This window comes from Rhipicephalus sanguineus, chromosome 1 (genome assembly GCF_013339695.2).
Source record: "Rhipicephalus sanguineus isolate Rsan-2018 chromosome 1, BIME_Rsan_1.4, whole genome shotgun sequence".
Taxonomy (NCBI): Eukaryota; Metazoa; Arthropoda; class Arachnida; order Ixodida; family Ixodidae; genus Rhipicephalus; species Rhipicephalus sanguineus.
This window is the reverse complement of record NC_051176.1, coordinates 111,705,283-111,719,634: the sequence shown is the minus strand read 5'-3', so window position 1 is coordinate 111,719,634 and position 14,352 is coordinate 111,705,283. Positions and strand designations below refer to the sequence as shown.

At 43.6% G+C, this 14,352-nt stretch overlaps 1 protein-coding gene across 1 annotated transcript; it reads left to right on the top strand.

Annotated features, from left to right (window-relative positions):
* Positions 1-5,368: 5,368 nt before the first annotated feature.
* On the top strand, positions 5,369-12,168 carry LOC119396178 (uncharacterized). Its single transcript, XM_037663275.1, has 4 exons — positions 5,369-5,556; positions 10,594-10,664; positions 10,781-10,936; positions 11,562-12,168. The coding sequence occupies exons 1-4, from the start codon at positions 5,484-5,486 to the stop codon at positions 11,760-11,762; spliced, it is 501 nt and encodes a 166-aa protein (XP_037519203.1). The 5' UTR covers positions 5,369-5,483; the 3' UTR covers positions 11,763-12,168.
* The last annotated feature ends 2,184 nt before the right edge of the window (positions 12,169-14,352 follow it).

The window sequence follows — 14,352 nt, the reverse complement described above, 5'->3', positions numbered from 1 at the left end:
GCAGTGATACGTTTTTCGATCACCTGGGGTTCTTTAACGTGCACCTAAATCTAAGTACACGGGCCTCAAACATTTTCGTCTCCACCGAAATTGCAGCCGCCTCGGCCGGGATTCGATCCCGCGACCTTCGGGGCAGCAGTCGAGCACTATATCCTCTAGACCACCGTGGCGGGGCGATTTTATCGACTTCGTTATATCTGTAGTGCAAGGAAAAGAGTTAATGTGCAAGAGAACGCATGACACTCGCTAAAGCGCGCTGAAAGCTACCCCCTGTGTAGCTTTCAGCGCGCTCGCTGGTACGAAAGGAGAGAGAAAAGCGCTTAAAGCGTGCGACAAATCCCTGTAACTCCGCTTGTACTTGACGGATTCTAAAAATTGTTGCGGCAGTCGATTCGTGAGGCAATAAACTAATTTAATGAAGCCATTCCATGATTACTTGGAAAAGTGTTGCAGGGCCCCTTTAACGACGTTCTGCGGTATATACACTGAGGCATGTGTGTATACTTAGTAGTGATGACGCCAACCCCCCCCCCCCCTCAATTTTTCAGTTTTGCATGTGTGTTATATACGCGCACACATACAAACTCACGCACGGACATGCATCAGAGTGGTTAAACCCCCTCCCTCCTACCTCGGGAAAAAAATTCTGTTTACGCCCCTGGTCCAGGATCAAGCAGATCCAGCAAAAGGGATGCCGAAAAGCAAGGAATTATTTAACGTAGGAATCTTTAACTGTGAGAAATAAAAAGAACATGAAATGTCCGTAATAGCACGACAGGAGGATCCAGGGCTGCCTTTGGTGGATTGGCTACTTCACGACCTCCTCTGTCGACAAAAACTTCAGGTTGGCCCCATGGCTACTTTCTGGCCACTTTTGAACTTCTCTTTTGGCGCATTAAGCAGCCATATTTCTTAATATTTGCACACAGATAAAAAACACCGTTTCCAAGCTTTTCTGCCGTTTCAGCTAATGCGCGCGCGCGTCCTCCCCCAACGAGCAGGCGGGTCCGCATCGAGGCACCCCAACGAAACGCACGGCGCGCCTGCAAATAGGCAGTGGTGAACTCGCGTGCATGCTGGCGAAAGTGCGGACATAGCACGCTGCCCGCCATCTACGCTGGTGCTAGGCGCACGTTTGTAATTCTGATCCGCAATGCGTGTACTGGTAGCTTTGCACTATTGGTGCCAAGCCTGAAGGAAATGCGGAGCTGGGCAGCCTTCTTTGTTTCTCTTCGGTTTTCTCTTTCTTTCCTCCTTTCTTTCTTTCTCTTTTCCAGTTTTTTCTGTGGTTTTCTCTCTTTGTTTCTATTTTTCTTTTTGTTTTTCATTTCTTTCTGTCTCTCTATTTCTCGCTTGTTTCCTCTTTTTTAATTGCGCAGAAATTGCGCAGAAATGTGAAATTATGCACAGTAACATACAAGGAGGAAACGTGTACTGGTCGATATGATTGATTCCCCTCGTAAAAACAGCAAACAAACAATAACTCGCTCGTACACTGGGTCTTGCATGTTAACAGGGGATATAAGCCGTGACAACAGCGGTACGACTGACAACGAAAATTGTAATGTCTGATGAAACTTTCACAGCAGCTTCTCCTGATGTGGCTAAACGCCCATTACCGCGCCCCGCCAGTCCAGGGAAGAATATTGAGCGGCGGAGATTACGCCTGTTGGCATCTTTCTTTCTTTCTTTCTTTCTTTCTTTCTTTCTTTCTTTCTTTCTTTCTTTCTTTCTTTCTTTCTTTCTTTCTTTCTTTCTTTCTTTCTTTCTTTCTTTCTTTCTTTCTTTCTTTCTTTCTTTCTTTCTTTCTTTCTTTTGATTTACATATGAAGCTCGTTTGAGCTCGAACAAAGCTTGTGTCGCATGAGCCTTACATGTGGTTTTGCCTGCGTTAATATCATCATCAAGGCTCTCGAAGAACAAGAGGAAGAAGACCTCTCTTTGGCGTGAGCGCGCGCTCAGATGGCTATGCTCTATGTGGCTTCGCCTGCGTTATGCCAAGCTACGACGACAGCATACGAGCAACGAGGCGGCTCACGAGTTAGCCCGAGCTCTCTACTTCCGGGTGACTGCGGAGCCGCCTGACTGCCGGAACATGGACGAGCGTCTGCAAAATTATACAGAGATCGTTGAAAATTATCGGTTACTTAGGAGACTGGCGCCGCCACTGGATAAAAGTCTAGACCAGTGGTTCTCAAATGGGGTTCCGCGGAGCCGTCTAAGGGTTCCGCTACGCCATCGCCCTCGAAGAAAAAAAAGTTTTTGGAGATGAGTTTTGACCTATTCCCACTTCCAGGTCCTGCTCCAGGAACTGCAGCAACATTCTGAACAAGGTCACCTCGGCTGCCCCATTGCCTCAATTAAAAACTAAGCCTGCTACATCAGCCGCAATCGTGCTGCATTTCCTTCGCCTGTTCTGTCTTCCGTTTAATACGGCAGCGAGCGCGTTTCGACACCTCCCCCCCCCCCCCCCCCCCCGCCCTGGTTCGTCACACTTCAACCAGTCCACATGGGTTCCCCGACACATCGACGGCTGAGAACCACCTAAACAATAGGGAGTCAGTCGCATGGCGGCGCCTGCAAGCTGGAAATTTTATAAACCCGTTCTGGGCATATCATGTTCAGGCAGATGATAGGCAAAACGATAAGTGTACGCTGGTAAGTGTAAGCTGGTATGTGCCGAGCATGCAGCTCCTAGCATAGCATAGCCATGCATAGTGTAGTATAGCAAAGTTGTGAGAAACGGAAGTGAGGGTGAGGAGGAAGGCAAGGAGGAGGCGGAGGGTAAGGCATTGCATAGCCTTGTATAGTATAGTTTAGCAAGGGGTTGGGAAAGGGAAGTTAGGGTGAGGACTAATCGATAGGGTGCAGAGGAGGGAAAGGAGGAAGAAAATGAGAAGGTGAGAGAGTAAACCATAGCATAACCATGTACAATATAGCATAGTAAGGGGTGGGAAAGAGAAGCATATGTTCCAAGCAGCTCCTAGCATAGCATACCCATGCACTCCCAGGCATTCCCAACGTTCCCAGACATTCTGGCGCGGTTTGCGCAAGGCAGTAGTAACATGTGTAAGGGGGTGGTAACATACAACATAGAAAGGAGCGCGTGTGGCAGTATAGTATACCAAGGGGATGGTAAAGGGAAGTAAGGGTGAGGTGGAGAGGGTACAGCATAGCATAATATTAGAGTATACAAGAGGGCGGGAAAGAGAAGTGAGTGCGAGAAGTGATAAGCGGGTGAGGTAGAGGAAAAGGAGTAGGGGAGAGGGTAAAGCATGGCATAGCCATAATAAGTGGGTTGGAAAGGAAAGCGAGGGTGAGGGTGAGGAGGACGGGAAGGTCACCAGCTCTGCTGTAAGCGCTTCCCTTTGAAATATCATAAAATGCCTCCCTCCTTATTTCGTCTTTGCCCTTTCAGTAGGTATATCAGAGCCGATTTTTTCCACCGCTTGCTGGTGAGTTTCCTAGTTCCTTTCCTCCACTGTGAGTCAACGCTCTTCCTATACAAATACCGGCACACTTTCTCTGCCCATTTACTGTCCTTCATATTACTTAGCCTCTATTTGAACCTAATTTTGCTGTGAGCTCCTCTCGCCTCAAAACCTGTCCATCCGATATCGCCCTTTACAGCATCATTTGTCGTCTTCCCGTAAGCGTCCAACGCGAGGCGTCCCACAGTCATTTGCTTCACGTCCACTCCTAACTCAAAGGTGACACGGCCGCTACATATGTAGCGGCCGTGGAGGTGAACTCGGTCAGAGGTGATTGCTCCTCTAACTGGGTTCTGATTGACACTTTTGGGTGTCGGCAGCGAGCGCACGTTGCAGTGGCCGCTCCAGAGCTTTATGCCCCCGAGATCAAATCAATCTCTATTGCAGTCCCGGAGGCAGCGTACGCCGTCTGGGGCGTAGCCACAAATTTTTTTCTGGGGGGGGGGGGGGGGGGGGAGTTGAACCATACTTTATGTATGTTCGTGCGTGCGTGTATATATACACAAGCAAATTTCGGGAGGGAGGGTTGAAACCCCCCCCCCCTGGCTACGCCCCTGTCCGCCGTAGTCCCGTAGTGGATGTCATGGCGTCATTTCCATCGCTACCGGAAGTAGTTCGGCTGCGAACGTTCCTTGCGGTGCAGTAAACTGTACTTGCGGCGGCGCAGCAGGCATCTAGTAAAGAAGGTATTGATCTCATCAAGTAGATAAGTCTAAAAAGCAAAGCACAACTAGAGCCAAACTCTCCCTTTAAAAAAGGAAAAAAAAAAGAGAAACTTGTATACTCAATAAGCTGTGCAAAGTTATTTGGACAAAGCACAGTGTTTGATTATAACCGTAATGGTACTTCTTCCGCTCCTGCTGCCGAAGTGTTGTTGGATTACCACGAGTTCGTACTAATTGCGGAATAATAACCTCGTCATTCACAGTCATCTTGGAATTGTTTACCGTCTAACATAAGGTAACTTAATTATTTTCGTCCTGTCCTTTTTTCCACTACATTTTCTTTTTACGTTACGCAACATTCCCGCGTTTTGTATTTATAGTGCTTTATATTCTTTATTTCTCTGTTTGTTTTGATGATTGCTTGATTGGGCTATTGTTTCGGATTATGTTAATTTTCTTGCTGCTTTCATATATGTTCTTTATCATTACACTTTTTACCATGGGTACCCGTGCAGTCCTCGAACTATGGAATCCTGGGGTGCTATTGTGGAGCGATGCTTTATGCCTTATTATTCTATGCTATTCTTATCATCAGCTTATCATCTACCACTCACAGCTGGCTGACCTCGTTGATAACGTGGACCGACCGCCGCTCTAACCACTGGCCAAGCGCGAAAAGCACGAAAAGCATTGTCATCGGAAAAGGCACCGTTCCGCGATTGCACCCCTAGCCTGTAAGATTTTTATTTTCTCATACTAATGTATCGTTATGTTCAATTAAGCTTATAATAAAAGCCCAGAAGATTTCTCTGCTAAATTTTTAGTTCACGGCCTCTTTGTTACTTGATCTAGTCGAGTCTTAACTATAAATTTTTAAATGTTATCCCTAACAACTTCGTTCATCTAACGCAGCGCGTCGACGAAATCCACGCCGTTTGTGCATACGTAAACATATTGGCTAGCAGACGACGCGACGCGCCATTCACCGTGGACTCCGCAACTCTGGCAGGTGCACGCGGCCGGAGCCTATCACGAAGGCCACGCATCCTAGGAGCTTTAATCCATTGAAGACTGGAGCGCCTTTGTCACCTCAGTACTGTCCGCCAGGGGACGACTCCGCGCCATATTTCTTTTCCCTCTATGCACTCCATGTTCCGCGCGTTCTATGCGTTCTATTTCGCTCGCGCGCATGCCCGCGCGTTTATCTCGATTCAGACCAAGAGAAGGCGAAGTTGACGACGAACTTGGTAGCAGCTAATAGCTACTTTAATAAATGTTGTGTGGTAGGTTTGCGTGTCGTAACACCCTGTTGCATTGATTGTAAATCATGGCCAAAGTCGGCGAGACTTTCATGCGGCGATGGAGATCTGTGGGCGTCGTAGTGAAGAATAATAAGCAAGGTAAGGCGCGTGGCTAAGGTGCTGCAACAAGTTGCAATGCAATGCAGTGCCTTGCTCTTTCGTAATTTTCTCCCGCCCGCATCGTTTAATCGCATGATCAGGAGTTTCAGATGAGTACTCGCATTACATTTGCTTAACTTAATTTCGTAAAAAAGCGCGACAGCTAGAGCGCTACGACTTTCGCAGCACACAAACGCAGCGCACTGCAGAGACGCGCTTGATGCAAATCCAGTGCTGTCACACGCCGCTTTCAAGCGCGCTTGAATTCAACGCTGTATACGCGCTTCGCATTTCCACGGCACTTGAAAAAATTTACCGACTGCTTGTTGTATATGCTAACAACCTCTGTATTGTTTGTACAGCGAAGTAGGGCTGGGATCGTTGGAACAAGTGCAATGTCAGTTTTCACGGTGCCCTGAACGAAATACGTCATACACAACTCACTTTACATTCAGGGAAAATAGTATTCATGCGCTAGGTGTGATACGCAAGCAACGTTGACGCCTGTGGGCCAATCGGGGACATAATGAATATCACTGTTCTCTTTATCTTCAGACGTTATTTTAACCCTCTTAGGCTAGGTGTCCACATTTGTGGACGCAAGTTGCTTTTGATAGATTTGTCGGCTGTTGGCAGATAAAGAAACAAGACATCGAACTTCGAATGAATTGAACATGAGGCCCTGCAGAGTTCAACCTCAATTTTGGTCCTTTTTGGACCACCTTCAAAATTAACAGATGCCTAATTACACTCTACTTTGAATAATCACTACAAGGTGCACAAATCAACACCGCACCTTGCCTTTCTTGCAATAATATATTGAGAGCCTTGGAATAAACAAGGGTGAATTTGACTCATTTATAGACAGACTTCTATACTACTTGCCTGAAGAGATTAAGCATAAAAAAATTTTCTCACTGCCGTGGGGGAGCCAAACACTATATCGCAGAGAATGGGAGCAATGCTATGGGTTATGTGTGCCAAAAGTTTGTAATGTGTAGCTTAATTTCTGTACCAAATTAAGCTACACATTTGTAGAAAATAGCATTACAGCGCTTTACAAGCGTATATTGTGAACAGTGCAGGATGTTTGCCCAATGTAGTATCAAAAAGTTATTGCTTTGAAGGAATAGGGAACATCTTAAAGCACCAAGATTAACCAGAAATTTGTAAGTATTCAAAGGCATTATAACTAGGGCTCCATGTTTTTGGATAAATCAGAAAAAAATCCGATAAACACTCGCCGGTAGAACTTTTGACAATTTGGATTTATCCGATAAACTCCAATTTTAAAAGGACATTTTCACTGTTCAAAGGGCGTTTCCAAAGCCGAGAATTATCAATCGAAAGGAGCACACCTTCTTTGTTTTCTTTCCGTGTGTAAATGCATCCTGCCTGCGATGTTGTATACACTTTGTGATGACGATGAGCGGCACTGGGGCTCGGGCTCCGCTAGCAGGAGGACAGAGAAAGACGAAGCAGAATAACAACAGCCAGCGCAGTGATCGGGTGGTGTCTGTTTTTGCCACCACAACTTATAACTCTGCTCCCCTTACATTGCATGCAAAAACTGGTTAAACAGCATATTCTATTGTGGCTAGGTCTGTGACATTTAGTACTGCTCTGTATCATATACTTGACCTATGATGGGGCACCATTTCTCTTGACATAGTTGTTAAAATTTCCAGGTGCTCAGCATTACTGTTTAGGTTTTAAAAAAAAATTCTCTTATCCTTGCAGGTCAGTTGAAACACTATTTAACCAAGTGATGCGTACGCTCGAATTATTTCGTTAAATAGGGCATTTCATAAAATCGAGAAAAAGTTTTCTTGGAAATTTAGAATTGTAATGTAGAAACAGCCAGAAGCTACTGCGGCATTGAATTTGCCAATAACCTGTGCCTGCAAGTGTCAAGAAAAGTCCGCAAGGGCGGCCCGGACATGAAATTTCTCGTGTCCGGGCGATGCAGGCCAAGTAGACAGTCATGTGAAGCCATAAAAGGCTGCCGATGTGCAAAGACGAGAATAATGAATGAAGTGATCATGCAAGCAGGCTGAGCAAGTTGCAAGGAGGCATTTAGTGCCATCTGCGCATAAGCCATTAATTAAAGAAAGCAACACCATGTTCCTGTGTGAGCATTTACAGAAACGATAAACCACCACTGCCCCTAGCGCCATTTGGTATGCAAGAGCACTACCGATTGTAAAATCTGTTGATTCGTGCATAGGTGCAGCATGCAGCCTCGTCAAAATAAAACTAGGTTCGTGAATACGGCAGCTAAATGTTAGAGTGCACAGCGTTAGAGTGCACGCCCAAAGAAAAATCTGTCCATGTCAAAATTGGAAAGACCTGCCACTGCAGTCTAGTGGTTATGGTGCTCGACTGCTAACCCGAAGGTCGCGGGATGTGGCGGCCGCATTTCGATGGAGACGAAATGCTTGAGGCCTGTGTGCTTAAGATTTATCTGCACGTTAAAGAGCACCAGAGGATCAAAATTTCTGGAGCTCTCTACTGTGGCATACCTCATAATCATATCTTGGTTTTGGGACGTAAAACCCCAGATATTATTATTATTATTATTATTATTATTATTATTATTACAAAATCAGAAAGAAATTACTGTATTTTTACTCATTTACTTCCCCGGAAAAACTTCGTTAAATTAGGTTTGGTGCCATGATAGCTTACTTCATTCAAATTGATGGCAACGTTATACCTGCCGGGCAATGGAAATTTCTTCGTTGGATCGGGACATTCGTAAAATTGGGTTTTGTTAAATAGAGTTTAAACTGTACTTACAGGAGTCCTGACACAAAAATTTTCGCCCCGCGTTTTTTTGCTGCAATGTGTTGCTGGGGGCCTGTTAGTCATAACACGGCACATCGTTTGCCGCAGGGCGCGACAGATAATTATTTACAGGCTCCTCATTACCGACACAGCCTCAGTTTCGGTTTGACAGAGCTACAAAAACGACAAGCCGCCGGGTGCAACTATCACCACCTAGCGAGTGAAGCGCTCGGTCACGTGAGCACACAGAACAGTGACGCATTTCCGCGCGGTCTGTCATCGCCGGGCTCATCGTTGTCTGATGGCGACGATTTTCTTGCGGCGGGGATGGAAGGAATTTTTGACGTGGCGAATCACTTCAGGTTTGACCCGCTGGTGAGGAGTGATTCGTTGGGAAGCGCGTCAAAACAGAAATGGCGGCTACGACGTCATCATAACTTGTACCGGCTGCAACAGTTACGTAGGGGAAGTAGGGGGGCCACCTCGGGTCACCTCTGAGGGTGTCAATGCACCAGGTGCGGCCTATAATGCTGAATCGCGCTCACGAACTTCAAAATTCATATAAAATACCTTCCAAGCTTTATTCGCTGTCGATATTTTGCAGATGGTACACGCATGTACACGGGAATCGATCCAGCGGGCTATCTCGGCCGCGAAATTTTGTGTCAGTACCCCTTTAAATCACAGCAAACACTTCCATTAGCTCCGTGCTGAATGCCACCCAAACATATAAGTTTACAATGTTCACTTGTTCTTTTTTTTTGCAGCACTTCAGAGGGACACTGAAGCAATTTAGAGTGATAAATTTTTATTATTAATTTTGACATAGGTTCATTAAAGGGTTCATTAAGGCGAGATAACTTGTGGGATAGATTTGTGTGGACACACATGCATCATTTACGAAATATCAACGGGTAATGTAGCCTAGAACGTATTTAAAATCAATTTTAAAGTGCGTATTACACCACTGCACACAAAATGCACCTTTAGTTTTTGTGTAAACAACCTGCGTCACGAGTTTGTGTAGGCTGCCATGATCCTTGTGAGTGCATTCTGGGGGATTCACGCATATTTGCAACATCCCAGAGGGGATTATAGCAGCACAGGGAGCCTTCATTGAGCTGAAAAAAGTTGTCAGTGTGGTGCTCATGTGAACGCGGTTTCGGGTGCTCATGTAGCCAGCTATGCTTACATGAAAACCATTCAGGGTGCCACCTCACTCGGCGCTCTTTGTAATTGAAACTGTGACTGGGCACTATAAGACCTCCGAAAAATTAACCATCGTGCGCTCGAGAGCCCACGAGGTTTCCAGCCATGATAAGTGGGTCGTTAGCTACTTATTGCAGCAGAAAAAAAGAAGATGTAAAATTTTTGTGTCAGTACTCCTTTATGGAAGTGAAAGTGAATGTCAAAGTTTTATTTTTAAATTTAGCACCAAAATCTCTGCACATCAGCGTGATGTCACGGATTTCAAACCATTTTTTCTTTTTTTTTTTTGCTACATTGGGTCAGTAATGTTTGCTGAACTTTGGTACAGTAAATTTCTGGCCACCTCAGAAGAGAATTTAGTCCATTTTTACCTATAAGGTACAAAATAGGCCCTAGTAGACGCCGTCAAAATCTCTGACATCACAGCGAGTTGGTGTGGGAACTTCAAGGAGGCATCGCCTCCTGCAAATTTCTTATCTCTGGTTTCTCGCTTACCACGTGTCAAGGGCTGCGATTTTGTTATTGTGAAAGGGTAATGAACTAACACGGGAAACATCTTTTTTTCTCTTTAGTGCCCTTTTAGGGGAACACTCAGCTGTATGTGTAAATGTCAGTGAAGCAACATCATGGAAGTTCCCCAAAATTTTGTTTTTTATAAATTTGTTCCCATTTTTGTATGATCACCTCAACCGCGCGCTGCTGCCTACTATGGTCCTGGTTAGCTCAGTCTTGGGAGTAACTGCCCAGATAACACAGGAGGGCTGGATTTTATCTCCTCCACTGTGTGTATTAGATGGGTCATGACTGAGCATTTCTGCTACATTTAAATCTTGCATTATCAGGTGAAATGTAACTGCTGGAATTGCAAGTGAAATTACTGTGAAATGCACCCACTTGAGTTTACTGTTAACGCTTTCCTACATTATTATTTATGAATGTTAACCTTCTTAAGAAGTCAGGGAACTTGAGCATGGGAAAGCTTTTCAACAAGGTTTCTTTTGAGTCCTAAACATTGAAATGACACTTTCTCTTTTCTTGCAGCCAACATGTCACCTGGCCATCCTAAAAATTGGGCCTTAAAGAGGTGGTCTCTCTCACAAGTATCCATTCAGGTATGTGTTGCGAGCTTAGGTACCCTAAATAAAAAGTATTGATGTTCTTCCTTTGAAGGATAAGGATTTGTAAATGTGAGGTAATTTGAAATGTATTTTCACATTGCTTGTTGCAGCATGCACCTATGGACATTGCACATCCTGTCACCAGTGGGAATTTCATCTGCCATGTGAATTCTGGTGGCCTGGACTTGACACATCCTTGCAGCCCACTCAGGAGACATGACTGCAGTTCTACTGTAACTTCTGTGACGTGTTTCAGTCATTACAAAGTAAGCACTTTTACAATGTGAGGTTCAAGAGCATTCTTGTAAGGTGCCATGTGCACCGCTTTTTCACTTCGTTTTATCCACAACCACATGTTTTTAGCATTAACATGTAACTTCTAAAGGGGTCCTGAACCACTTTTCCAAGTAATTATTCATTGTCAGAGTGTGTTGCCTCGCGAATTGATCGCCACAAAAATTTCTCGAATCTGTCAAAAACTAGCATAATTATACAAGAATTTGTCGCACGCTTTAAGCACTTTCTCTCTTCTCTCGTCCCGACGAGCATGCTGGAAGTGACATGTGGTGCACATATCCATGTGCACCACATGTCAAACTGCATGTATCCCATTAATGTATGCAACTTAAACACAAAGTGATGAAAACAATGGCCATGAATATAGTTACTCAGGATCGCAGTAGGCATTCACTTAGTAGCTAGTTTCTAAACATAAGGTATTTCCGAATGTGTGTTTGGAACCCCGATAGTCATCATTATGACCACAGGCAATCTGGGAACACAACAGTTCATTCTAATCGTATTCATATTTCTATTCGTGCTGATATTGCACAATGTTCTTTATTGCACAATGTTTTTCGTGTCGTAACATTGTCTAACGCCATAATGCAGCTCTTTCAAGGTGGCCAGGATCTGAACCAAGAGGCAACACCTCTATCTCTACCTGCTTTAGAGGAAATAAACGGCAGCTTCCAGCCTGGTGGGATCACAGAAAGCATCTCAAAAGGCCATCTAAGCAAGGCTCTTGTCACACGAAAGGCAGCTGCCGTATTCCAAACGGCACTTGTGTTCTCACAAGCGGAAGTCTTGTGAGCAGACCACCCTGTTTGCTTGTAGCTCTGCCAAGTGGGACTTTTCTTCTTTAATTTCATCTTGTGAGCAGATCACCCTGTCAATTTATTTATTTCACTTCCACCTTGTGAGCAGACCACCCTATCAATCTTTTTCTTTTGTTTCCACCTTGTGGGCAGACCACCCTGTTAATCTTTTTATTTTGCTTTCACCTTGTGAGCAGACCACACTGTTTTGTAATAGTCAGTTAAGTAATGTTTTTGTCATCTGTATTTGATTATCTCAAGCTAAAGAGTGTGCCTCTTATCAAATATTCCCGTGTTATAACTGTTTAAAAATGCAGCTTTTCTAGTGATAGCATCGTTGATGCTCCAAGTGCCTTCGTGCAGGCAGCTGTGTAGCTGTTGCATCTATAATGCATTTCTGATGCACTTAGTGTCTTTGTGGAATTGACCCTCTACATTTTTGCTTTTTTTTTATATCTCTTTAACTACATTTCACAGCTTTATAAAGTGATGTGACGTATAGCAGCAAAACAATTTGGCACACATTGGACAACACAAGCTGGTCACCAGTGCATTAGAGGATAACAGTGGGGAAGTGATAGCCAAATAGAATATGTTGTTATATTCTTGTGCTTTTGAAATTACATCAGCTGGTGTTGGTGCATCCATGCAACAATGTATGGCCACCATGCTGTAATCATGGCCAAAGTATGTTTTGTGTGGTTATGGGTTATAGCACTTGCCACACTGTGTTTAACGTTAGCCGAGGCTCAAGCCATACCATGCTTGCATCACATTGCGACTACAGCAAGGCTGTTGTGTGGTGTGAAACAAATGCATCGATTCTAGGCAGTGCCATGCAAAAAATACACCACAAATGTACTGTATTCCATTGTGGTATTGGCAAGAGCTTTCCGACTTGTGTATAAGGCAGCTGTTTTCAGTCATCCTTTCAGTTCTCAAGAAACAGTAAAACATTTACTAATTCAATGTTATGTCTGACATACATATCATGGAATTTCTGTGCAGCTAATTACTTTCGCCTCAGTATAGAGGAATCGTAGACATCTCTTATAAAAGTGCATATGTTGCACCCTGTATTGCACACTGTGTTTCAGGATCATATGATTAACAACTTCGTCGCACACAGTAGTCAACATAGCAAATTGTTTTGCTGAAACTTTCGAGTAATAGATCTTGTTCATCTGTTGGCTAACTCAGTAAAATTGAAAAGTCTAAACCAGTGTTCATATATACCCTGTGTTATTATTTATAGCTTTATTGCCAGTTTGAATTGTTCTGAGTGCATACAGCATTTAAGTCACATTTGTGTTGTCCATTAGCCCCAGGAATGGAACATTTGCACTTTCTCATACCTGTACCCCCAAATTGTTCAGAGTACTGTGATAGTTTTGTTGACCAAAAATAAAAAGCATTTGTCAGAAACAAACCGCTTCTCTGTGTCTGTGAAGTTAAGGGGGGACGTGGCAATGAAAACTATTTTGGTTATTTACGGGGATAAAGTGATGAAATATGTTATGCTGATATCAGAACTGAAATAAGTTTTGAGCTATCTTGTAGTTTTTGAGTAACAACTCTCGATAGAGTCTCATTGTCATCCCAAAATTAATCAATGAATTAGGCATAAGTTCGTAAAAATTTTTGCATGAGTATATTCACAAGGGTCCATTCTATGCTGTAAAGCTATTGGTTTATTTTTTTAATATTTAAATAAGTTCATAAAAATTTTGAAATCACCTGTACATGTCTTACAACGTTCACAAAAAAGTCAATTATAAAAATCTGTATGATATGCAGACAAATATGGACAGCTTTATGGCACCTACTAGTGTTTCAAGATCTAGGTGCAAAAAACAATGATGTTTTCTTTATTTGTTGTTAGATGGCACAAGGATGACTGACAGGAACTGCACAAAATGAAAGAGAAAATGGAGCTCAAAGCTAAGAAAACAACTACATGACACTGGTCTTTCTTTTAACCTGTTTGTTTTCCAGCAATAACTCCACTTGGAAACCTGACACAGTCAAATCTGTGTCAAATGGCGGAATATGTCTATCAATAAATTCATATCCACAAGCAACCAGTTACACCTTACACTTAACAAACTTAGTTCTTAATATCTTTTATTAATTCGAAGCATTTCTTAGCGAACCTTAGGCACTTTGAGTGTTTCTATCTACTAGGGGTGTGCGAATATTCGAAAGTTTCGAATATTCGTCGAATATTCGAAAGTTTCGAATATTCGTCGAATATTACATTCGAAATATTCGTATTCGATTCGAAAATCGCGTATTCGAAAACTTTCGAATATTCGAATAGCTTCGAATATTCGAAAATTTCGAATATGCGATTTGATTATCATGCATAAAATAACTCGTCTTCCACATTTCTGCTGCGTTCGTATCGCTAAAAACGTTGCCGAGAGGAACGATAAACATCGTAAGTGCACGGAGGCACGATATCTGCCTGCGACGAGCGCCCCAATACGTATGATTTATTGCTGGTGCATCTCCGACGTGTAGCGCTGTTGGCGATCATGTCATTTTCAATATTATGCGGCCGTAACGTGCCGCACTACCACTCG

Excerpts from the sequence above, each read along its gene's own strand:
- LOC119396178 (XM_037663275.1), top strand. The coding sequence starts at position 5,484 with ATGGCCAAAGTCGGCGAGACTTTCATGCGGCGATGGAGATCTGTGGGC. Across the intron at positions 5,557-10,593 it reads AGTGAAGAATAATAAGCAAG|CCAACATGTCACCTGGCCAT; the intron begins GTAAGGCGCGTG and ends CTTTTCTTGCAG. Across the intron at positions 10,665-10,780 it reads TCTCACAAGTATCCATTCAG|CATGCACCTATGGACATTGC; the intron begins GTATGTGTTGCG and ends TGCTTGTTGCAG.